Source organism: Protopterus annectens, chromosome 11.part0 (assembly GCF_019279795.1).
Source record: "Protopterus annectens isolate FY-2018-M chromosome 11.part0, PAN1.0, whole genome shotgun sequence".
NCBI lineage: Eukaryota > Metazoa > Chordata > Ceratodontiformes > Protopteridae > Protopterus > Protopterus annectens.
The window spans coordinates 199,965,665-199,990,825 of NC_056745.1; the positions used below are offsets into that span (position 1 = coordinate 199,965,665).

Below are 25,161 nucleotides of genomic sequence, written 5' to 3' on the forward strand. Positions count from 1 at the left end.
TATGAAAAACAGACCAAAAATATGAAGCAGAAATCTAGACATTCTGAGAAAATCTGTACAGTTGAGAGGTATGTGTGTAATTCTACAATTTTTCCAGGATTTCCTTCGTAGTTGTGAATATCAATTAACTATGCCAGACATACAACAGTCATGGTAGGATAAGAAATTTGTAGGCAAATGGTCTGCATTTGGCAGAAGAGGTATTCATTATGTATAGTTTATATTTCATATGAGACTTGATTTTTACAGAGATTTCATTTTGCAGTTTTTAATGTTGGTTTAACAAGGTCATATTTCATGTTTTGTAAAAGTACTTGGCTAAATACTCAAACTTGAACCTATGAGGAACTAACAAATGACAAGTCGTAGCCAACAACCCACATTTGCCAGCAGTGTAAGTTCCAAAAAGACACTGGAGGCAGGACATATGGAAAAAGACAGGATTATTCAGTAAGCCACAAATCAAAATATTAGCGCACTTGGCTTTCTCGTTTCAAAAGAAAGCAAAGAATACCACAGAAAATTTCTCGTAACAGTGCTCAGTTCACACAGCCCCTCCAGGGCATAGGCTGTCTTGTAACACAGGGAAAGTACATGGCTGCAAGCCTCTCTCAGACCCAACAACAGGTACTTCCAAAAGGTACACTCCCATAAGGTAGCCCAAACTGGCTATCTCTCACTGCACTTTCAATGATCCTCCATATAAGGACATAACTTATTTTCTATCACAGTAAATGGCAACTAAGAACTTGTGATTTAGTTAATTGCCGAGCGAATATACCCACAAGCGTCTGTGGATCTGTACATGCACTAATCTCTGGAACTGCTGCATCTGACCACCAACCATCATTCCAGTCACGCTCACTTGCCTATCTTAATTTTATGCCACTACATCTTTACATTGCACTGGTTAACTCCTCTCCACACTGGAAGTAATTACTATGGTGTTTTGGCCTTCAGTGCTGCAAGCCTGGCTTGACTTGATGGAATGTGAACTCTGGGAACATGTCATATTGCAAGTTCTGATATTTTGAATCTGGTCTAATTCTCAGGCAGAGCATAACTGCAAAGGAACAGGCATCTATGTGCATGCTTCTACACACCACCACCTAGCTTTTTACAAAATGCATTGCATTTTAGAGACAGAGAGTTGTCTGGTGAGTGCCTATTCTTCAGCACATTGTCTACATTATACCCCTCAACGTGCGGCCCACAGCCCTGAATCTACTCTCTTCCAGCATTGTTCCAACACCAAACTTGCTATATGAACCAGGGGGCTTGCTGGCAGCATATACACATACCTTTGTGTGAATTACATAACAACTTCAAGTGTATTCAACATCTTAAAGTGTGTACCATAAGGCCCACATTGTATATGTAAAAGTCACTTAGAGTCAACACAATTATCTAGTTATCAAACAAAGGAATAAAGAAATGAATTAAACATAATGGCATATCACAACACTTTTGCAGATCAGTGGAAAGGGTGACATGAAGTGATATTTATTCAAATCATTTTTAAACTTTAACAATCAGAAAGGGTAATAAATTGTATATACTTTCACCTACCTAATTAATGTCTTCAGGTATCTTTTCTAAATCACCCATTTATCTGCCCATGGTTTCAGTCACTAGACTATTAGCACCCTCTGTTCTTGGAAAAACAAAGTTATGTACCTACCATAACATTCCATGTTTGTTGTCCTTCATCTCACCTTCCTTCTTGCTGCTTGGTTGGGTTCAGAGCAGATCCTCGGCTCCAACTCGGCCGTTTTACTATATCTCAAGAGCTTATACTGGCTCGAGGCTAACCCCTATCCCAACATGCCTAGCGATAGCTACCTAGATCTCATTTGTGATAGCCCACACTAGACCATAAAATCAAAATGCAAGTTTTTACTAAGCTCTTACACAAAAGGAAAAACTTGTGTATAAAGGGACAATCCACATGCAAAGTTAAGGAGGAAAAAAGGAACCACAAAGCCTGGTCAACTAACCTGGTATGTCAACAGGAAACTCAGCCAGTGTAACCAATGAAGGAATTCCTCTCGATCCTCCAGGAAGGGGGAAGGAAGGGGGGACGCAAGAAGGAAGGAGATGAAGGACAACAAACATGGAACGTTATGGTAGGTACACAACTTCTTTATGTTATGCTGTCCCTTATCTTGCCTTCATTCTTGCTGGTTGGGACCACATCCCCAGCACCTGGTTCTTGGGTGGCTCACTGGAACAAACTCTTCAGGACCGTGGAACCAAAGTATGTCCTGTTCCGGGAGACCACATCCACTTTTTAATGAGTGATAAAGGTATGAGGATTTGCCCAGGTTGCTGCTACACAGATTGAATCTAAAGGCAATTTGGCTTGAAAAGCAACAGAAGTAGCCAAGGCCCTGGTTGAGTGTCCTCTGGCTTTCCCTGGAAGCTTCTTTTTATGCAAATCATAAGTAAAGCTGATTGTGTCTTTTGAAACTGGAGAACCTTGTTTATTGTCAGTAAAGGATACTAACAATTGACCTGATTTTCTAAAGTCTTTGGTCCTGTGTAAATAAAAGTGTAACTCTCTATGAACATCCAATTGGTAGAGTCTATACTCTGCCTTGTTGCCATAATTGGGGAAGAATACAGGAAGCTCAATGGACTGATTTAAATTATACTCTGAACACACCTTTGGCAAGAAGGAGGGATTGTTTCTGAGAGAGACTATCTTTGTGAAAGATGAGATATGGTGGGCGAACAAATAAAGTGTGTAATTCAGAAACCCGTCTAGCTGAGTTGATGGCAACCAAGAAAAGGGTTTTCCAAGAGAGAAATTTCAGGGGACAAGATGCTGCTGGTTCAAATGGTGGAAGAACCAGAGAGGCTAAAACAAAGTTTATGTCCCGGGGAGGGGGGGTTCTCTTACCGGGGGCCATAAAAAGGTTGTACTTCGTAAGAATGCTCTGCACAGCTTATGGGACATGATGTTAGAGCCCAACTCTCCCACGTGAAAATTGGAGATGGCAGCCAGTTGGACCCTAATCGTAGCTGCAGCTGCCCCTCGTTCGAACGTTTCAGACAGGAAATCACGAATCTTGTGAACAGGAGCAGCGAAAGGATCAATATTATTAGTCTTTGCCCAATAAGAGAACCTCTTCCATTTGCTAGTGTAAATCTTTCTGCTAGTGGGCTTGTGAGAGGACAACAGGATGTGCTGTACTGTGGGGAAATGTTGGGGACCCTGGCCAAGACTGGAAGTGGAAAAACCAAGCAGTCAGCTTGAAAGTTTGGAGAGAAGGATGGAGCATGCCTGACTAATGCATCAGGAAGTCCGGAAATGGGTTGAGTATCCAAGGCTCCCTTGTACATGATGGCAGAGAAACGGAAATCATATTTGACGAGGCCAGTAAAGAGCAATGAGGATGAGTTTGCAACTCAGTGACTTTGCTTTCTGAAATACCTTTGGGATCAGAGGAAAAGGTGGAAAGGCATAAAATAGTCCCGGAGGCCAATCGTGAACAAGTGCATCCCTGGGTGACTGTCCCAGTGGGTGGACTAAGGCGAAGTAGCTCCTGCATTTGTTGTTGAGATGAGTAGCAAAAAGATCACAGCATGGCTGGCCCTATTTGCGAAAAATTAAGTCTGCAACTTCTTCTTTCAGGGATCACTCATGAGGCATGAGGACAGCCCTGCTGAGCCTCTCCGCTATCACATTGGATTTCCCGGGAATGTGCATCGCAATCAGAAAATGTTGAGAAGACATCGCCCACTGCCATACTCGAAGGGCCTCCTGACACAAGGGGTAAGATCTAGTCCCGCCCTGTTTGTTGATATACCATACCACTGCCATATTGTCTGTCTGAATTGCAATAGCTCCAGTAGTTAGAGAGTCTTGAAGTGCTTGCAACGCCAGAAGCACAGCTCTCATCTCTAGAACACTGATGTGCAAGTGGCACTTGTGTGGTTGCCACATTCCTTGGACCGTCTGTCCCAGATAATGCCCCCCATCTGGGAGGCGTCCGTGGTCACTGTGGCTATTGGATGGGGGTTTAGAAAGGGTCTGCCCAGAGTCACCTGGGGGGAGACAAGCCACCATACTAAGTCCTTTTTGCAGGATTCCTTGATCGAGATCATGTGTGACATTGGTAAATACTGGAAAGACCATTGCGCGATAAGAAGCCACTGCAGAATTCTCATGTGGAAGCAAGCCATAGGGACTAGAGTAATTGCTGCGGCCATTGAGTCCAAGACCTTCAATATCTCTCTTGCCTGAACTCTCGTCTTTTTTTATGAGGAATGAAACTTGCTGACGAATGGTTGACACCCTGTCTTGGGGCAGCTTTGCTATCATGGCTCTTGTATCTAGGTCTGCCCCATGAAGGTAATAGACTGACAAGGCAACAAGGCAGACTTTTCGTACTTTATGGTGATACCTATCTGGGAACAGGTTTGAATTGTGTAGTCCTGTGCTTTGATTAGTTGATGCTCGGTGGTGGCAGTGAGGAGCCAGTCGTCTAGATATGGAAACACCTGGAATCCTAGATGTCTCAGGTGAGCCGTGACCACTGCCATACACTTGGTGAACACCCTAGGGGCTGTGGTGAGACCAAAGGGCAGAGTTCTGAACTGATGATGACTGGCTCCCAGCCGGAACCGTAGGAATCTCTTGGATCACCTGTCCATTTTTATGTGGTAGTACGCATCCTGGAGATCAATGGATCACATCCAATTGTCCTGACTCAAAAAGGGAGGAATGGACTGCTGTGTTACCATCCAGAACTTCACCTTTTTTACCGATTTGTTTAGCTTGCTGAGATCCAAAATGAGTCTCCAGTCCCCTGTCTTTTTTGGAACTAAAAAGAACCTTGAGTAAGTTCCAGATTTGATTTGGTCTGCGGGGACTTCTTGGATGACTCTTTTTTCTTTTTTCTAGCAATCTTTGTACTTCTAGGATTGCTTGATCCCAAAGACTGGGTGGAACATCTGGGATAGAATGTTTTTCTCTTGAGGGGAATAACTGGGAAAAGGGAATTTTGTAATCCCTGGATATTATTGACAGTACCCATTTGTTTGATATAGATAGGTAGTTTGAGTGTTGGGTATGTTGTTATGCCTTATCGGCTGTGGTTGAGTGGCACACTGAGTTTGTGGGCTATGTGACTTTTGAGTTGTGTTGGGGGTGGAGGTTGCTTGCGTTTCTGCTTTGAAGGTCCCTGTTGCTTGGGCAGATTTTTATTGAGAGCCTCCGCGAATGTAGGTGTGTGTTTTGTGTTTCTATGCGTGTATTTTGGTGGTGTGGGTTTTGAGGGACTATGTGATGAGTGTGGTGCGGTGCAAGTGCTTACCTTCTCCTCTTGACGGTCTAGTCCAGTCTTGGGTGAAGAGAGCTTTGCTTTCAGTTTGGCTATGATAAGTGCATCTCTCACAGGTTGTAGTGTTGGGTAGTAGGAGGAGAGGGTTGTATGTCTACATGAGGCAATTGCTGCATTGCCCCAAGATGCCCAGATTCATCAGGTAGACAGGAGAAAATACCGGGAGCTGACCTTTAGACATGCCTGGATAGGTGCTTATTTATTAAGTACTAAAAACGGTTTTCCTCTAGACAAGTGGAGAAAGTTGAGTGCTGTAGTAATTTGTACCTTATTTAGTGCTTACAATGAGTTCTGAACAAGTGCTGAGCTCAAAGAAACAGATTTGATTGCTAAAACTAAAACTGGCTAGTTCTAAGGGAAAATTCAAAGAGCAGACTTTATGGCGCCAGGAATAGTTTAACCCAAGCTAAGCAGTGATGCATAGTACATTTTTTTTTTTTTTTTTTTTTTAGATAAGCTACCTAGTGATTACCACTTCCACTGATAAGCTAGAAGGCTTCCCTTCAACACAGAAAGGCTTGGGGACTAAGAAACTTACAAACAGTCCTGGATACAGCAAATCTGTATCTGGACTAGACTACTAACAGGAAAGGCAGGAAACAAGCTTAGAAATGTTTTTTTGTAAAGTGGAAAGGGAGAAAGGAGGAGCAGAAGATAATTCAATGTTAAGAAACTAAGTGGGTTGGCCTTCTCAAATGTTCTCTCTGTATTGGGCAGCATGAGGCAATGACACTAGACTGGGAGGAGTGTCCCAGATCAAATTTACAGTAGGGGTGGGCAACTTCAAAGCCACCCAGTATAAGAAAAGGATACCAATAGAGAGAGAGGGTGGGAAACAAAAATCAGAACAAAAAAACCCAAACAGACGCTTAACAATTGTAGAAAATTTCCAGTTAATGCCTCACACACAGTGAAACTAGCTAGAAAAGTAGGCAGCAGACAATAAAAGTGCTATAAATAACTCGTAAAAATAAGCAAAAAAACAGGATACTTAATGTTATATAGCACAGATCAGTTTGCTCAGTGCCCTTCCTCCGATTAGCTCAGTGTCTGTCGCCCTGCTGTTGCAGACCCCACTGCCTCAAGGCCAGCATCTTCCATTATTGTTTCCCCCTCTGCCCCTGGGGGAAAATTCTCCACGTGTGTTAGGTGACGCTCCCTGGGATTTTCGAAACCACATTTTCCCACTCTTCTGACCTTTAGGGTAGGGGTCTAGATGGTGTGGAAAAACTTGACTCGTACGGCAGAGGGAGTCTTGCCATCCTTTTCACACCTGGTGAGAGTCTTTTACCTGAGGCCAAAACAAGGACGAGCCATCAAAAGGGTTATTGGTAAAGGAGAACTTGAAAGGTTCCACAAGTTGACAAAGGCGCATCCAGGAGTGTCTCTGCAAAGCAACTCGGGTACTTGCTGCCCTACTCGCTCCATCTGCCGCATAAGAAATGAGCCTCATGGAGGAGTTAACCACTAAAGTCAAGGTTGCAAGCTGGGAAGCTGCCCTGTTCGTAACTTCCTCAGCTGTAGGACCCTGCAGGGTATCTCCTAACTCCTTTAGGAGATCCCTCTGAAGTCGTGTGACAAATAATTCAGCGACCTGAGAGTAAAGGTCATTGAAGAGAACATATGCTTCCCATACCTGTCCATCGTACGGGACTCCTTGTTTGGCGGATGGACAGATGAAGAAGTTTCTACAAGTTCCTTCTTAGTGGCTGCTGCCACCACCATAGCATCAACAGGAACCCCTTTGGAAAGGGAGGATTTGTCTTCGGGTGCAGTTATAAATTTATTTGGTCTCAGCGGAACTGGTTCCATGGTCTCTGGTGTGCTCCATGCCTTCCAACTCACTACAGATAAAAGTGGGTCAAAAGGTGGAGACACCCAAGAGGTGTAGGGTCGGGAACCAAATGCGTCCAGGTAGACCGACTCGCCTTCAGAAAGGGCTAGGGACTTCCAGCCACCCCTCTAAGGATTTCCAAGATGTCCGAAAAGGAAACGTCCTCAGAGGGGGACCGGGGGGACCCTTCCGATTCATCCAAGTCTGTGTCTGAAGCGATGGACTCAGGGGAGTCCAAATGCTTCCTCTTACATTTTTTCTTCCGAGGGACCTCCTCTGAATGTTCGGGGGAGGTTTCAAAAGAAGTGGGGTCACCAATGGGGCATCCTGGGGCATAGACTCCCTACGCTTGGAGGAAGGAGGAGGGTCAAAGACAGGCACAGGCACCAAGGGAGAAGGAGCCAATGGAGCAGAGGGTGGAGCGGTCTCAGGAGACAGCATGCGCCTCATCATCTCAAAGACGCCACGGTCCAGAATCGAAGGAGCCTCGTGCTCCGAAGAGCCCAGACATCTCCCGCAAACCAACAGCAACGGCTCAAAGGCTGAAGTGGGAGCAGAGCTCACCTGCGCCGAAGTTCCGAGAGGGAGAGCAGGGTCGGACAAGGGTCTGATGCCACTTCCCCCCCTCGGAGCAGAGAGAGCTTCAGCGCCCAGATCCCTCGATGGACTGAGACATCAAGGAGATTGAAGCGGGAGTCGGAACCGATACAGGAGAAGTAACCGAAGGCGACAGTTCCACCACCACGGCATCCATACACTCCAGCTTTGAGCTCAAGAGAGTCAAAGGATGAACCAATAGAGAAGCTGGATGGGCCGAAGGAGCCAATTCCTTATGGGCTGGGCTCGATATCAATTTGGCAAGTGCCTGTGACTTGAGGAGCCTATTGACCACTCTCTCCACATCATGATCCGAAAGCCTGGAGGACCGAGAGGAGTGAGAAGAGGACCGGTGACTGCCTGCCCCAGACTACAACAAAGGAGACTGTGGAGCAGACCGCACCGGCTCCAAAGAGGGAGACCTGGTTCTTTTATGGGCCTGACTGGCTCCAAAGATACTGATGGAGCCGCCGGAGACATAGCTTTGTCGGAGCCAATACTGGGAACCGACATAGCCGAAGATTTCACAGTAAACTTAGGTTGTTCCGATACTGGAACCAATGAGGATGGCTTAGGGGATTTTTCAGACAGTTTAGCTGGCTGAGGAACCCGAGACGAAGGATCTTGAGGGTTCTTCAGAAGGCCATGCAAAATCAGTTTGTTTTTTCTCTCCTGCAGGACTCTGGAACTGAGAGCGTGACAGATAGAGCATGACTCCTGCAGGTGAACAGCCCCTAAACAGTAAACACAACTCGTGTGCCCGTCCGTAATGGACATTTTTTGGCAACACGCGTCGCACTTCCTAAAGCCAGAGGGTTTCGACTCTTTAGATATGCTGGATACCAGAAAACACAAGCAGCTAAAAACAAGGCTGTAACAGTTAGCAAAAACTGAACTACAAACACTACCACAAACAAGGATACTTTAATTTTTTTTTTAGAAAAAGGAAGAAAAAAGGGGGAGAGCCTCTAAGTAAAACAATGACTCCCCCAATAGGAGAGCCTCTAACTTAAATGGCTGCTCGCACAGAAAGAGGGAAAGAAGAGAAGAACCCTCTAAGTTAAACGGGCTCAAGGGGAAAGCATGGCCTAAGAAAACGACGGACAAAAAAACCAAGAAAAAACAACTGAGGAAGGTCAGGAGGTTGTAACAAGAACTAAAACAGACACCACAAAGATAATTAGCTGCTAATAACCCTAAAAGGGAAGACAGCAATATACAAAAAAAAAAACTAAGTATTTAGCCTGAGCAAGTAGTCGCAATCCCGATGCTGCAAGCGGCAAACGAGATCTGGATAGCTACCGCTAGGCATGTTGGGATAGGGGTTAGCCTCGAGCCAGTATAAGCTCTAGAGCTATAGTAAAATGGCTGAGTCAGAGCAGAGGATCAGCTCCGAACTCAGCCAACCAGCAAGAAGGAAGACGAGAGGGACAACATCACATCTTGTGTTATTTATCGGCATAATGTTTTTCTGTGGACACCTTCTCTTCACTGAAGTTTTCCTCTCAGAGCTAGGGTGGTTATATCCCTTAGAACAGTGACTATTATTAGTGACACATATGGCATTATGCCGTTGTACATCTCATGAAGTTTCTACTAAGTGGCATTTCTCCATTTTTCCAAATCAGTACACAGGATTAGATTTCCTGATATACCCCCCTCCAAGCTGAGCAGGCCTATTTTTTGGGTCTATATCAGTTAATCGAACGTCCTATTTAGCGAATGCTTATTAGTCGAACACTAATAAGAAAAAACACTAAACGCTGAACGGTCGTTTCAGCAAAACCTTTCCCTGGGAAAACAACCAGCCATCAACAGGGATTTACCATTTTCCCCACTGTAGTGCGATCTCGGAGTTGGTATATTTAGTTGGAGGGGGGGCTACAGGCACACTCAGATCTGACCAGTCTGAAACCATAATGCATTTGCTGGCTGTCTTGCACAAATGAAATGTTTGGAATGCATGCCCAAGTCTTACCTAGAATCCTTTAATTTCTTCTCATCATCACTTTCGTACTCAGCAACAATGAGCTCCTCTTCACCATCAGCGAGAGGAGCATCTTCGGCAGACAGCATTTCTTTACTCTGCTGGAGCAGTTCCTCTATGTCATTCCCATCATTTCTCTGAAATAATCAAAGACATCACCTTGATTAACAGACTGTTATCAACTAATGTTAATATACACCATGACAAAATGGTATGTACAAAACAATTGTTATTACTCTTTTTTTGTGCTGGAACTGTTTGGGAAAGTCAAACAAATACTCAAGGCTAAAAAGAAAATGAAAAATGACACAATGTTTTAAACACTAGCTAAGTGTCAGTAGCTTTGAAGATAAATCTCTCACCGCCTTCTAATAAAACCTCCCACAAATAAATGAAAAGTGATCACGACATTGAAGTGAATAAATCTCATATCCCTAAAATACTCACTTCTGCATACTACATCGACAAGCAGCCTTGACAAAATGCCTACACATTACTGAATGGGATACAGAATGTAAAGAGCAAATTCAAGACTCCTTACAAATGCTACTGATTGAGGTATTAGACGAGTCTATACAGTAAAGCACAGGAGACAGAAATTAAAAGAAGTACAAGAAACATTCAGTGCCCCAGGACACTAACCAACGGAAATGAAGCAATCAAAAGGAAATGCAACACACAGTCATAGAAAATTAAACAAAGAATCACGTAAATGGCTTACAAACATGTTTGGGAAATTAACTGCAGCAACTAGATCAGGCAGTCAGTTTCTTTAGAAATCTTAAAAAAAAAGCATGCTCTAAATGTAAGCATGAGCCACTTCATTGAATCCCAACTTATCAGAATCAAAATCCCAAACTTAAAATACCATTTGGCCTAACTATCCCCATCCTCCCAACTTGCATAACCCTCTCACAACCTCCTCCTCCTACACTACATACCCCTCCAGAACTCTGACTTTAACCCTAAAGCTTTCTTGCTCTATTACTCTAAATTCCCTGATCACTCTCTAACCCTAAAACTTTTCACACTCCCCAAACCTAAAATCTCTGATCATTCTCTAACCCTAAAACTTCTCTTCCACTCCCCGATCCTAACCTTAAATCCCCCACTTTACAAGTCGAGAGTATATACTATGTGACACATTCCCATTCACCTACACTGCAAACTACAAACACGCGCACCTTTTCAAACACACAGTCTCACCACCAATAAAGGATCAATCAAACACAGTTTGCCATATTGTTGCAAAACATGCCTTTAATTAAAGCAGCTTTGATAAAAGGAACATAATATAACCCTTATTACAAACGATCGTGCACTTTTTGGTCTGTTGACCAGGTTACTCCCATTAAGCCAATATGCTATGTTCAGAGGAGATCCAAGGGGGTATTTAAACTTAACAGAATTTGACCAGGGCACTGTTGAAATCCCCTTTTTGATAAGTGGCTCTTTTACATCCACTTGAACATCTAATTATAAGGGGTCAACTGTATTATCAGGAAAAGGAAAACATTCTTATTATCTCTTACAGAAGGTACATTAAAACAAGAAAGAGCATAATTACTCTGACAAGCACAGTCCAAAATCAATTCAGTAAGAAAAAAAGACACGCGACAAATGTTGTAGAACTGTAGTTAACACTTTCATTTTTCAAGAATGATCTCAAAAAGTGCATGTATGAAAAAGACAAAGAACATCAGCACTGAAAACGTAAGCAATAAAGAGTAAGAACCGCATACTGTTAACCACAAAATAATACATTCACATATCGTACTGTAGACGTCATTAATAAACTGGAAAGGGGCATAGATAGATCTATGGACTGAAAATATCCCAGGGCCCCAAGTATACTTAATCTACCATGGACCGCAAGAACAAGAACTTCCTAAAGGCATGCTGCAGGGAGAGGGGTGAGGGTGCGAGAATGTTAATGAAGCTGAACACAGTGCCTCATGTAACTTGTTATTGTGACTAGGATTGCAGCTTTTGATAAACAGCTATGAAAGTCTGGTTAGGATTCAGAAAACACTGCACTTCCAGCAAGAGGTACTTACAGAGAAGCGGAGTGGAAAATGGCAGCCTGTGCTTAGTGCCCTATGTCCGTTCAACATCAAATTCAGAATAAACAGCTAAGCTGATAACACAATGAGGCAGTTTTATGGTTTAGTGCTGCAAACCAAGATTTATATTCCAGATTTGTGCACTGAGTGAACAGTGGAAACTTCAGTACTTCTGCACATGCCCTGTGCATTCACCAGAGTTCATATTAAAGCAATGTACCGATGTTTGTTCTAACCGTATGTCAAGATCTGGTGAAGGCTGTTGCCAAAGAAGAAAGCTATGCTAAGACGCCTCACTAGTTAAGCACAGCACATCAGCTAACTACATGATGGCTTTCTGTGGATCACTCTTTTTGAATCCTACATTGAAGCTAATTGGAAAAGTTGGACAGCTTGGAGAAGACCAACAGTCAGCTGCATGTGACTGTAGACCAGCTGTTAGGCTTCACGGAGGGTGTGTCGAAGGTTGTCATGGATGCCTTCTTTGTAACTGTCAGATTTCCTTTTATGTAAATTCAGCAGGATTCATATTTTTACATTAAGGAGTGATACAGCATTGCAATGTCAGTTATTTCCATCTTACTGCCTTCACATTCTTGCCCCCGGCTGTCTTTTTTTTTGGGGGGTGCAAAAAAACAAACACTCAAGATTGTTCCTAGAAAAAGTAACTTTTGATGGTTGTCAATACTTACAATTATCAATAGTCATGCTTAGGAATATTGTTCAAATGATTCATTTTCGGGAAGAACATATTCAAGTCCACACAAGTATTTTTTTTTTTAAGTTGTTTTTACTTTTAGTGCCTAGTATCTCCGACAGCCATAGTGGCCATCCATCCAATTCAAATTTCTCAGGTTACTCACTCACTCACCTATGCACCCTTAGTTAAAATCACTATTTTTCCTTCCTGCTTCCTAATATAGCTTTTAAAAAATATGCTAGGAGTTTGATGTCCCAAATAAAGTCAGTGACAACTCTCTGTCCTCAGTTTAATGATCCTTGGGTGTACAGGGGGAAAATATACTACTGCCAAATAAGTGCTTTCCTGGAGTATAAAATAGGAGAATTGTTGCATTTTTTTCCTTTTCTGTATGTGGGCGAGGTAGGGCAGAGAGAATAGCAGCGATACTAGTGTGTACTGAGATGTAAATCAGAGTCTACCTGCAGAACAGTACAGCTACTACGATGACTCTCATTTATGATTCAGCAAAGAAGCTTTACGTCTTCGTGACGTGTGTTATTTGGCAAGTCACATTTATTTATGAGATTGCGTCTTCGGTATCTCAGCTGGTGGTACAAACTGAGCTCCTTTCTGCTGTTCATAAAGACAGATTTTTATATCTTTATACTTATGTAGGTAGTACCGAGTTATTGTAAACTCAAACCATGTGCTTTATGTTTATTGATGGCTTGAGAGACAAAAATCCACAATTAGCTAGAAAAGACATAATATACAGTAACTCTACCTCCTTTTCCCTCTACCTACAATAATTTGATTTTTGTAACTCAGAATAAACTAATAATGTTACAGCATCTTTTTGTTAAACAGCCATACCACCTTTGACTAACAGAGGAAACTATCACCTGACAAAATTGTTTGTGACTTTTTTACAATTCAGCCTTTGCTAATAATATACAAATTCAAATGCAATTAATGATGAAATTAATAAAAATATAACAGTTAAAAATAACAGAATTAATATTTTAAAATATGTTTTTAATACATTACTTTGATTATTTCGAAATATGTTAACATTCCAGCTAATGTTGAACTAGAATGAAGAAGCATAAATCAAGGAAACAGAACATAATCTCTGAGCATCAAACTTGTTTAATTTTACATTCCTATGCAAGTAATGAAAATTAATGTCATTTTAAATAACTTGCAGCTTATTAAGCAACAATGAAGTTACGTAGGAAAAGGTATGTTAAGATTCTATAAAAAAAATAATGAAGGATGCATTTTTGCTGCAAGTGATAACTATATTTATTTTGGTTACTGAATGCTTTAATAGCCAATGCAGAGTAAAAAGAAGCATTTATCATGTTAACTGGGCTGGGATTAATAGTAAAATAAATTAATGAAAATAAATGCAAAAAAAAAAAACTGACATGTTCTGTCAGTAATATGGAATCTTGCTAATGCTGATTTATTGGAAAAAGCATGAAAATGCATGAACATCTCTATTTATAAACGCATACACTATATTTTTAAGTAATAATTAGTTTAGTCCATAGTTAGACTGTTACGGTTTTTGATTAGAAACTGAACTGCAGAATTAAATGTTGATTCTTCTGTAACAAAAGCAGATAAATTTAGGTTTCATTTATGGATGCTGCTAAGGATTTTCCTGCCAGCTGCAAATTGACACAGTTTATATTTTCATTAATATTTTCAGAAAACAGGATAGTCTGTTTTTAATAAGAATCAACATTGTAAAGATTTTTTCCATCAGATAACAGTCTGAAGTAAATGTGCCCTTGGTTATAAAGAAAGATAGTGAATGCAGCTGTAATGGATAACACAATCTATATTAATTGTGAAAACTAGACATCTATCCATCTGAAACACTTTAATTAGGAATGAGTAATCAAAGAACAGTTGTTAAACCAAGGTTTTGTACTTGGAGAAATAAAGCATTTTTATGCAAGACAACACGGTCTGAAGCAGTCTATTACAATTTTCACTTCAGCAAATAGAGGAAACAACAGCCAGTCTGAATTTTTAACGCAATACGATGAAAGTAGTATAATTTTTTTTTATTACACCAAGACATACAACATTTGGAAGTTTAGAAAATCCATATAGGAATTATCATTTAACTAAATAACATACTAATTTCTGAGCATTGAGTAAGTATGATGTCATAAAACCTTTTATGATTAAACTTTATATGCACACATCTCTGAACACAAGTCTTGGTTAGGAATGCAGCTAGAAGTGGGGTATTCTAAAAAACAAAAATATATCAGCATGGTAGTGACATGGTTAAACTTCAATTACCAATGTACAGATATTAGTTTTGTTTCTCGTTACACAGAAAACATTTAAGCTAGGCCAGGTTTCTACTGGGGACCTTTAGAACTAAGCAATGAACTTGTGACCAGACCACCCTCCAAACTGCAATGGTTGGCATCCCTCCCCCTTGCATCAGCAGTTCAGCTTTAAGAAGCTTTTTAGCAGATACTGATTGGGGTGTCTTGTTGATATTTGTCATCCATACTTATTTTGTTTTTTGTTTTTTTCACAAAGGTGGGCCCACTGTTTTCTTTGTTTTAATTATATAGATATTTGCAATTTGTTACACAGGGTAATGGACTAATTGAACAAAAATGGACCCATTTCAACCACAGCATGAGAGAACAGAATAAAAACAGAAACATGGGGGTTTATAGCAAGAGTTATACAAAGGACAGGCACTGTGCTAGTCAGCAGACATTCACCTCTTGCAACTTTCCACATACGACAGATTTTTGCAGCTGTGATTACTACAATGAACATCTAGACTAGAGATTCTACTATACTAGCTATGAGAATAACAAAAGTGTTGCTGCCAAAGCAGATAGATAGGGGTCTATGTGATTTAGTGAAGGGGATACAAATAAATGACAGGATTAATAGAACAATGATCCAGGGGGGAAGCAGACTGTAATAAAATGCAGCTGTTAAGAAAGCATTCTGTAGAGTCAGCTGGGATTTCACGAGTCAGACAATAACAGCAATTACGTTTCCTGATAAAATAGCAGGATTAATAAAGAAGATATGTAAAAGGTTTGAGGCAAGAGTTAAGGTGGGTGGGTTCCTCACTTACAAGAAGTGTTTGAAAAGAGGAAACAGGCAGGGGTGTCCTCTTCCCCCTTGTTATTTGCTTTATATTTACAGCAGTTACAAAAGGATTACAACATTCAAGGATATAACTGGTATGCTAGTTAGGTAAAGTTAGCAGTCAGTATTATTTTGTACATGATGAATCCAGAAAAGGAAATTTCAGTCTTGTGGAATGTTTTGAGACAGTTTCAAGTCTTTTCAAAATATAAAATAAATAAAGGCGAAAGCGATAAATTATGTACCCACACATGAATTAGTTCAGCAATACCTACATTTATGGGGATACAAGATTAAGTATTTAGGTGTATGGATTAAAACAAGTTTCTGTTTTGGCAGGTAAGGATATGAGGGAAGAGAGACTAAAAGATGATTCAAAATCGAGAAGCTGGGAGCTCTTCACTACAGACACGGAGAGTAAGGTACAAAACTGAAAATGTTTTTTGTCCCTTCAGTGGAATATATATGGGTCAGGCATATTTTATCAACCAAAGGAGAATCTGTTGTTGTATCTTTCGGCTTTTCCCGGTTAGGGGTTGCCACAGCAGAACTCCAGTCCGCTAATGATTGGCAGTAGATTTTTACGTGCCGAGTTGCCAGCCCTGATGCACAACCTTCAATGAAGGTACGCCCATTCACGCATGTCTCCACGCAGAAGACGCTCTAGCTGAGAATCGAACCAGACAACGTCTTACTGTGAGGCGACAGATCATTATTAATAAAGAGTTGAAGAAATTTATTAGGGAAGGAAAAAGCAGAATTTAATCAGATAAGTTGATTATCCCCATACAACCAGGTGGTTTAGATATAATCAATTTAAAGGGGAACTCTAGAGCTACTCAGTTTAGGCTGGTTTAGATATAATCAATTTGAAGGGGAACTCTAGAGCTACTCAGTTTAGGCTGAAATATATAACTCAAGCATATACATCAAAGTGGAAACAGATGGTAATGGATGAAAATGTATGAGGGTAGTCTGAGGGATAAAGACAGACTAGGATTTTGGGTGCAAGTCCTTACGGAGAGCAACAACTATAAATAATATTAACAGAAGGCATTCTGAGGAGTAAGCCAGTATGGTAATGGAGGAAAGGAGACTTTACCAATAAAGAGGACTGCAAATAGGAGAACAGAAGATGGGCAAGAGGTGGCAACAATTTACTGTAGAAAATTAGCAAAATATCATAGGTATTGGGGAGCAAATACCTCAGTTGGGAAAGGTAATAGAGTAGGACAATGCAAAGCAGATGTTTGGACTACAGGTTAGAGACTGACCTCCATATAAGGGATTGATAATAGAGTGCAAGCAAAGAGGAAAGTACAAGGCAGTGATAACTGAAAGACCAGGTCTGGTAAGTTAATTCTGTGACTATTAAAAAAGGAATCACCAGCAAGACATACAAATTATTCCATGGTACCTATAAGAACCAAAGATCAGGACAAGAGAATGGAAAGGCAGCTTACAAAGGAACAATGGAAGAAATCTGCAAGGCTCTCAAGTATGCAAAAAATTACAGAAGGCTTTGGATTTTTCCATGAAAGTGTTTGCAAAGCTATTTCTATACCCCTAGCAGACTGCAGAGGATTTTTCCTCAAGTAGATAGCAAATACTCAAAGAGTGATGGGGTAAACGGAGGTAAGTTGGAATATATTTTTGGGAATGAAATATGTTAGCAGAGTTTAAAAAAAACCCACAGAGTACTTTGACATGGATCTTTTGGGGGAACAAATAGTTACAGCTAAGGAAATTATTATTTTGAACCAGAACATATGATCTTAACTGCTTAACCATACCAAAGCCTTAAAAAGTTTAATGCTATTGGATGTACAAAAGAAAAAAAATATACTAGGAATTGGAAATCAAAATCTAAAATAACTGCAACTGAAGTACTGAATACTGTAAAAGAGATAAATTGGAGAAAAATGAAGGTGTAAATTTCATATAAATAAATGGAATTCCTGGGAACAATACACATAGAATAACATTCAGGATGAGATGTGAGGTTTAAGGGAAAGGCATAACTTGAACAATTTATGCAACATCTGAGTGAATGAAAAATGTTAAAAAGAAAACATATGCATATTGTCTAACAAATAATAATGGAAACTGTTACCATGGCTTTTTTTTTCCTGTTAATGTATATAAAGTCAAGTTATCATTTAACGATTTAAGATATTTAAAAAGCATCTAAATATTATTTGGGGTAATATACAGCATTAAAGATGCGTCTCACTGGCACTCCTATGAATGTGCTGCAGGCACAATCTCGGGCACAGACCATCAGAACCAGGCTGGCCAGTCTGGCATTTCCTGAAGTCAATAATTAATCTGTGAAACTGATACTTCCCTTAACTGAAAAAAAAACAGCTGTATGGCAAATTTATCAATCAACAAGAGTGTGCCTCGTGAGAATGAGCAGATCGATTACAAATCTGGTTTGAATCTGTTACCCACTCCCTATCCCAATTTAGGACAAATTATCTCCATTATCCTCTCCTTGCTTAGATTTTAATGCCCTCCAAAATTCCCCTGTTTGGCATAATCCAGAATTTTCATTTCCTGTGCTGAAGGGCCTGCACACATCTGGCCAGCATGTGCTGTGATATCATGCACTAGGCTAGGAAAGCATATCCAGCCCTGAGCTGTCTCCTTTGACTCTCTAGTACTAAAAAAAAAAAAAAAAAAAAGCACAACTTGCAAGATAAAAAAAAGCAAGAATATAAAATTATATATACTGGCTCCAATTATAGGAAAATCCAGAAACGTAATGAATTATTGTGTGAAAGCTCATCACAGCTGATAAGCATCAACATGAAGTTCGACACTGGAGTGGTATTTTGTCCTTTTCCTCAAGTATGACCTGGGGTATGGTTATATAGGTTGAGGAGGAACATAGCTGGCACCCCCCCCACACACACACACACACACACTACCTCCAGGGCCACTTTTTCTTTCTTTCTTTTTTTTTTTTTGAGAAAAAGTTCATTCCAATAAATTATTGGTTAGGATGAGTTTACAATGATAATTCATCAGTAAGCTGGAAAATCCAGCTGTGGAAGTTGGGTGGACAGGACATCTAACACAGGGGCAGAGCAGGAGTAACACCCACCCACTGCAGAAGGTCTCCTTACCAATAGCTGATATGGTCAGCTCATATTTGTTATATACAATTTTGAACGTCTTCTTCACTTGATAAGCATTAGGAAGAACCTTCAGGAGTAAAAATGTATAGTCTCATTGGCGGTAGTAGCTAAAGGAAGGCCAAAAGACAAAGATCTTGCCCTGACGCACTGAGGTTCCTAAGGAGACCAAACTCTTGGAATCATGGTCCAAGCAATAATACTTGGTGAAGGTATAAATCACTGACCAAATGACAGTGGTAAAGTTGTGGATAACAAACATTTCCGAAGTAAATACTGGGAGCAGTCACAAACCGATGAAGTACACTTTGACATTTGCATTTTCCAAAGGGTAGTGTGCCTCCTGATAACAAAACACATTGCTGTTTCAATATACTGCGAAACAGTTTGCTCAGCCAATGTAAGACCCTAGCTACCTGGCAGAAAGGTATTCCATTATCCTGATTTCATGCATCCTCTTCAGGAAAAAACGTGGCTGGTAGTGTGTGTCTAATACATGAAGGTCATGCTCTGCTCTGGGCTCTGCCTCCTAAAAGAAAGCATGAGGGTGAATGCACTAATGTAAGGACAGTTCTGATGTGACTGAGAAAAATGTGGGTCCTTGAGACAGACCAAATATAGCTCCTTCCAGATAAGGGTCTGTAGCCTGAGACATCATGCAAGTAGACATCATGATTACAAAGAAGTGTCTTCCAAAAGGCAATATTCAGTGTCAATGAATAGACTCTTATCAACCACAAATGTGAAGTCCTGCTGAAAAGGACAGGTAAAAAGACAGGTCCCCTTTAATGGGTTTTATAACCAACAGGTGCTGGGCAACAGTTCAGCCATACATGATGTTGCAGTGTGCAAAAATACTACAAATATGCACCCTGCCTGTGGAATAACTCATGCCTATGCCACACACAGATACCTGAAATAAATCAGCTTCACCCGTGAGCTGACCAACACAGGTGGCAGGAGACAGTTCTCTGCCCAGATGAAGAACTTCTCCCACTTAGCATTTCTATCTGAGGAGTGAAAGGCTTTGTGTTATCTTCAATCACCTATGAAATGCTGGCTGGAATATCCATCAAGAGCATATGATCAAATGAAAAGCTGGACCCTGAGGTAAAGCCACCTGTCCGGCAACTGACGCTGCTTTTGGCTTACACCAGAAAAGTCTGAAACTCAAAAGCCTGAAAACATGCCCTTCTCAACCACCTCTAAGTAAGAAGAAGGAATCCTAGTCTTCACTGGTTTTATTATGAGGTGCAGATTCATAGAAAATGCTGGAGAAGTTAGAGGTCTCTTCCATACCACAGGTGGGAGAATGCATCCAGTATTAACTCTCTTGTCCTGATGTACTAAGAACAGAGGGAAAATGGGAAAATTCTAGTTTCGCATGCAGTGAAGAGGTGAATTTCCACAATGCCCCCACTTAAGAAAGACCCTGATCAAGAACAGTTTCCTAATCCTGAGTTCTAGAAGAGCAATTAAGCTGTGACTTGGGGACTCTGAAAGCACAATCTCTTCCCTAGGACGTGAACAGTTATTAGAGTAATGCTCCTTTCGATGGACTACTGCCATACCAGCATGATCTCTCTTTACAAATGGAGGTGTGAGCAAATACATCCCCATTTGTTTAGGAAAGCTATCACCCAAGAAAGAGGGGTTTTAATCTCAACTCCTTCTCTAGAACCTGTAGTCTGTAGAAGGAGAACTTCTGGAGCTCCAGCTAATATATGTGAAGACCATTTTCTGCAGGTGTCACATTCCTCAAGCCAAATTCATCCTTCTAGTGTAGCATTCATAATTTAGACAGGGCAGATTCCAGTGTAGGAAGGAAGACCCACCATCACAGTCAACCACAACAGAACCAAGTGACAAGAAGCCAACAATAAAAAATGCAAGAGGGCATAATTAATTATTTTACTATTGTTAAACCTTTGACAAAACTGGTCGAAGGACATCAACACAGAGACAAAAGACAAACACAAGTACAAAGCAATATACAGACCTGGTGGGCAGAGTACCAAGAATAACTTCAATATGGGGAAATTGATATAAACTGTACAAAGGTTGAACATTATGGCAGCAGCCCATCTCCCAAGGTAACGGACAATATTTCAACAAAATATTAGGATTTTAAACATTATTGCAGTTTGTAATTAACAGTAAGGAATAGATGATATAAATGAAAATGGAGAAAATTTCAACAGTACAAAAATCATTACGTTTCAAATGTTTCATCTACCAGGCCCCTGCCTATATTTATCAAGGGTACCAGAACTTGTCAGACATTTAGTATGCATGGCTAGGCTTAAAAAAGGCCCTTGTGGCCGTTAGCCCTGTAAACGACTATGAACCTATGAAAAGAAAACTAACAGTGAGAATAGTAAGAAACCACGTACTACACAATTAGTATTAGCAATCAGACAGAAACCTAGGAGAAATTAGTCAAAGAAACCCGAGTTAACAGGTAGAAGAATGAGGGTGAAAGCAGACACACAGTAGAGAAAATGAAAGGTGCTAACTACAAAAGAGGGAAGTGAAAGAGCACAGTTTGTGAAATTAAGGGACAGCACAGTGGCATTAAGTGCCATCAGAGAAGTGAATGAGTAAGGCTGTCCGAAACAAGGAGTATGTAAGACATAGATCTGATAGAAAAAGAGATGGTGCTCCTACTAGAAGGGGCTAGTCTAGAGAAAGCAGGTTTGGTTAGAGAGGATGAAAAGGTAGTCATAACAGGAAAGGATCATCTCATGTTTTTAACTGTAGCAGACAGGAAGAAGGTGAGATGTGCAGTTTGTGTGCTAACTGGGAGAGGGCAGAAGTTAAAAGTAGTACTCTGAAGGGCACTGTATGAAGAAATGAGGTCCCTTTTTGTAAAATGGGTAGTGTACTGGTGGTATTAAGGAAAGTACAGAGGTCTGTGAAACGTTTGGCAAGGGTGACGAAATGACAAATTGTTAGGGTTTTTTTGAGGGTATGATTTTTTTTTTCGTTATGAGTTTCGTAGGACAAGAGGCAATGCCAGGCATACCCGAGTTTACATATGAAAACATGTTTGTTTGAACTATATGTGCTCTGTTTTTTGAAGTTAGTCTTGGGTAAGCCTGACCCACTTAAGTTCTGAAAGTACTATCTTAAGTGTGATTCTAACAAATTCTAAGGTATTCATAGTAAGACCTGAGGGGTCACTGAGTGGTAGGAGGGGAATAGCTCCATAGCCACTGAAAACTTACCTTCCACTCTAACACCCCCAATCTTCAGCAATGAACACAAAACTATGAAGATCATGGCTATCAAAGCCAAGAATGCAGCAAAAACCTTGAGCTTGGAACCTTTATGTGTGGTACATGGTAGTTGTGTACTTCCCACAGTGCTAGACCATTTGATTCTCATCAGTCCTATATGGTATTTGGGTCAATGAGCTGCAAAACTAGTGCTCCACCATACAGACCCTTTAAGAACCCCCTGCCCATCATGCTCTAGTGTGTAGGACTACCTCAGATCGAGTTTGGCACCAGAAGAGCAAAGAAAGGCAGATTTGCAAGATAATGGAAATATCCTTAAGTTCTACCAAGTTTGTAAGGGGATGATGCGGGGATGGTTGTCGTATCAGACAGACAAAAATGAAAGGGGCCAGCATTATAGCAAGCACATAACTACAAATACCCATTCGTTCTGTCCATCCAATATGAAATCACAGTCCCAAGCTACTACACTTAGGTCCAAAATGGGTCACAGGTCTTCGTTCTTCTGCAGAATCAAAACTCCTGTCTATTCTGGTGGGACTTCCGGGGTGGCTCTTTTTAGACTGTGAGACGAAATCACAGCTTTTGACTCGTCTAACTGATGGGGGATATTTCTCGAAGTTGCAGTTTTACTTCTGGGGGGGGGGGCTTGGGAAAAAAAAGAATTGTACAGCCTGTGGACATTATCCTTCTGACCCATTTGCCCAGCATGATGGCCACCCATGTAGGAAAATAAAGGCATAACCAACCCCTAACTGCCTTCAGGGGGGAGCAGTTGGGCAGGCCTTCAGGGATGGTGTGGTTGCGTGCCAGAAAAGGGCGTAAAGAATCCAAGGTTTTGAGGACCCCCATGGCTACTGGGCCCGCACCCATTAAAGGAGTTGCCTTTGAGACCCTGAGATCTGCCGACTCGATCACAGGCAGACTCAAAATGGCAGACAACTGGATTTCCTAAACCAGAGTTCTTACTGTAATATCTCTGCAGGGTTTCAAAACCCACTCCAGTGGCAAATAGTATCTTGCCATCCTTTTTACATCCATGCATCCTCAGTTTCAAAGAAGGAACAAATGAGTATGATCAAACGGGGCATTTGCAAAGGGAGCTTTAAAGTTCTCTGCAAAATTGTAACGCTGTAGCCAGACTTGACATCTCATTGCAATCCTTGCTCCTGCAACCCTTGCCACTCCATCTGAATTGTACATGAGATGCACAAAGAGGTTGGTAATGTTAACCATGCTCACAAAATTCCTGGTTTGTTTCCTAGACCCTGATGTTGGAGGTCTTCTCAAAGTGGCTAGTGCTTGTTGTGCCAGATCCCTCAGAAAACAATTCATGTATTTGGTGTACTTCAGAGGTCCAACAGCAAAACTGCCCGAAACATACACTCTTCCCTAACATGAGCATAGCTATGGATTCCTTGTTGAACACAAGCATAGCTCTAGATTCCTTGTTGGGCAAGTGAACAATGGTTGCATCACTGCTCAGCTCTTTTTTTTTGTTGCCAATGCTACAGTAATGGAAATGGCCAGCAGACTATTGGCCCAAAGTCTTCTGCCCTCGGGAGGGGGGCCTGAGAATTCCATCTGGCTTCTAAGAGATCAATTCACAAGAGTTGGGGTCCTACCATGAGACCAGATCAAATAGTCTGTCTGCCAGAGATACTACCCAAGAAATAGAGGGCGCTGAACCATAAGCCTCATGCAGAACCTCCTCCTCCTGAAAGGCTGAGTCCCTGGGCCAGTAACCCCTTTGTTGCATAAGTTAAGAACTTTACCAACGCTGAAGCCTTCCAGAGGGGACTAGGAGAATCCTCTCAAAACATCAGAGTCGAGATCAGAAGTGACAGACTCCAATGGGAGAGTCTCCTTTTACACAACCTCTCTTGTGGAATAACTGGGAGGATATTACCCAACTCTTCAGATGGCTCATTTGACTGTGAAGCAAAATCTCTAAGACCTGACTATTGGCCCTGACCAATGGATGCATGGTGAAGCTGAGAAGCAAATGAGCAAGAGTCAAGGGTTGGAACAGACCCCGAAGAAACCTGTTCAACTCTCAAGGGAGAAGAGATGATCCTCCCCATAACTCAAAATACCATTCCACCCTCGGTCTAATCTGAAGACATCCCCTCCATAACCAGATCTGATTCTCCCCGAGAAGAAACAGGCAGTGCCAAAGACGGAATCCTATAAAAGTACAGTTTTGTACCTACCATAAATGTAGATGTTCGAGTGTTCACACTGCTGCAGTCATCACACTTGGGTTATCCTGCCGTCAGGTGGTCCCGCAGTCGGCCAGAGTTCCAAAGTCTTGGTCTGGTGTCGGTTGCTGTCACTTCTTCCCCGACGTCAGTGCGCCAGGGGTATACAATATGCATCCGATGCCATTTTCTTCAGTTTTCTTGCCTCAGATGTCAGGTGCCCCAAAGTGGGTAGGCAATACAAATTGCTAATCAAAAATATACATATAAAATAAAAACAATACCTTCAGTTACCAGCAAATACACCCCAAAGGTTGTATAGGATAGAAGGGAATAGATTAGTCCAGCTAGTTCAGAGGGGATGGAGGGAGGGTAACCTGGACTGCAGCAGTGTGAACACTCGAACATCTACATTTATGGTAGGTACAAAACTGTACTATGTTCGTGTTACACTGCTGCAGTCATCACACTTGGGTTGAATCCCAAAGCTAAGTTTGGGTGGCTGGTCTATAAAGAGTTAGGATTGGCTAAGAGGCCCTGCAGAACTGCAGTGGCAAATCCTGCTCTGGATTTAGAGTAAAGCGGCAGGTGGTAATGCTTGGTGAAGGTGTGCACTGAACTCCAAGTTGCAGCCTCCAAAATTTCCTTGGTAGGTACTCCTCTGAGAAAAGCTGCTGAAGTGGCTGTTGCCCTGGTGGAATGAGGCCTAATGTTATTAGGGACTGATTTTCCATGCTGTGTGTAGCAGTACCAAATACAGTGTCCTATCCATTTGGATATAGTCTGCTTTGAGATAGCCTTGCCTTGTGATCCTGCAGCATATGATACAAACAGTTGATCAGTTTTCCTGAAGGCTTTTGTTTTGTCCAAGTAGAAGCGTAGCTGCCTGTGTATGTCCAAAGAATGCAGAAGTTTTTTCCCCTTTA

At 41.4% G+C, this 25,161-nt stretch overlaps 1 protein-coding gene across 1 annotated transcript in view; it reads right to left on the bottom strand.

Annotated features, from left to right (window-relative positions):
- The window catches only part of DDX11 (DEAD/H-box helicase 11), a 1,280,855-nt gene that overhangs the window by 1,054,271 nt on the left and 201,423 nt on the right, over positions 1-25,161 (bottom strand). The window contains exon 5 of the mRNA XM_044087617.1: positions 9,758-9,903. Within this exon, the coding sequence (XP_043943552.1) occupies positions 9,758-9,903 (146 nt within the window). The remainder of the gene's footprint in view (positions 1-9,757; positions 9,904-25,161) is intronic.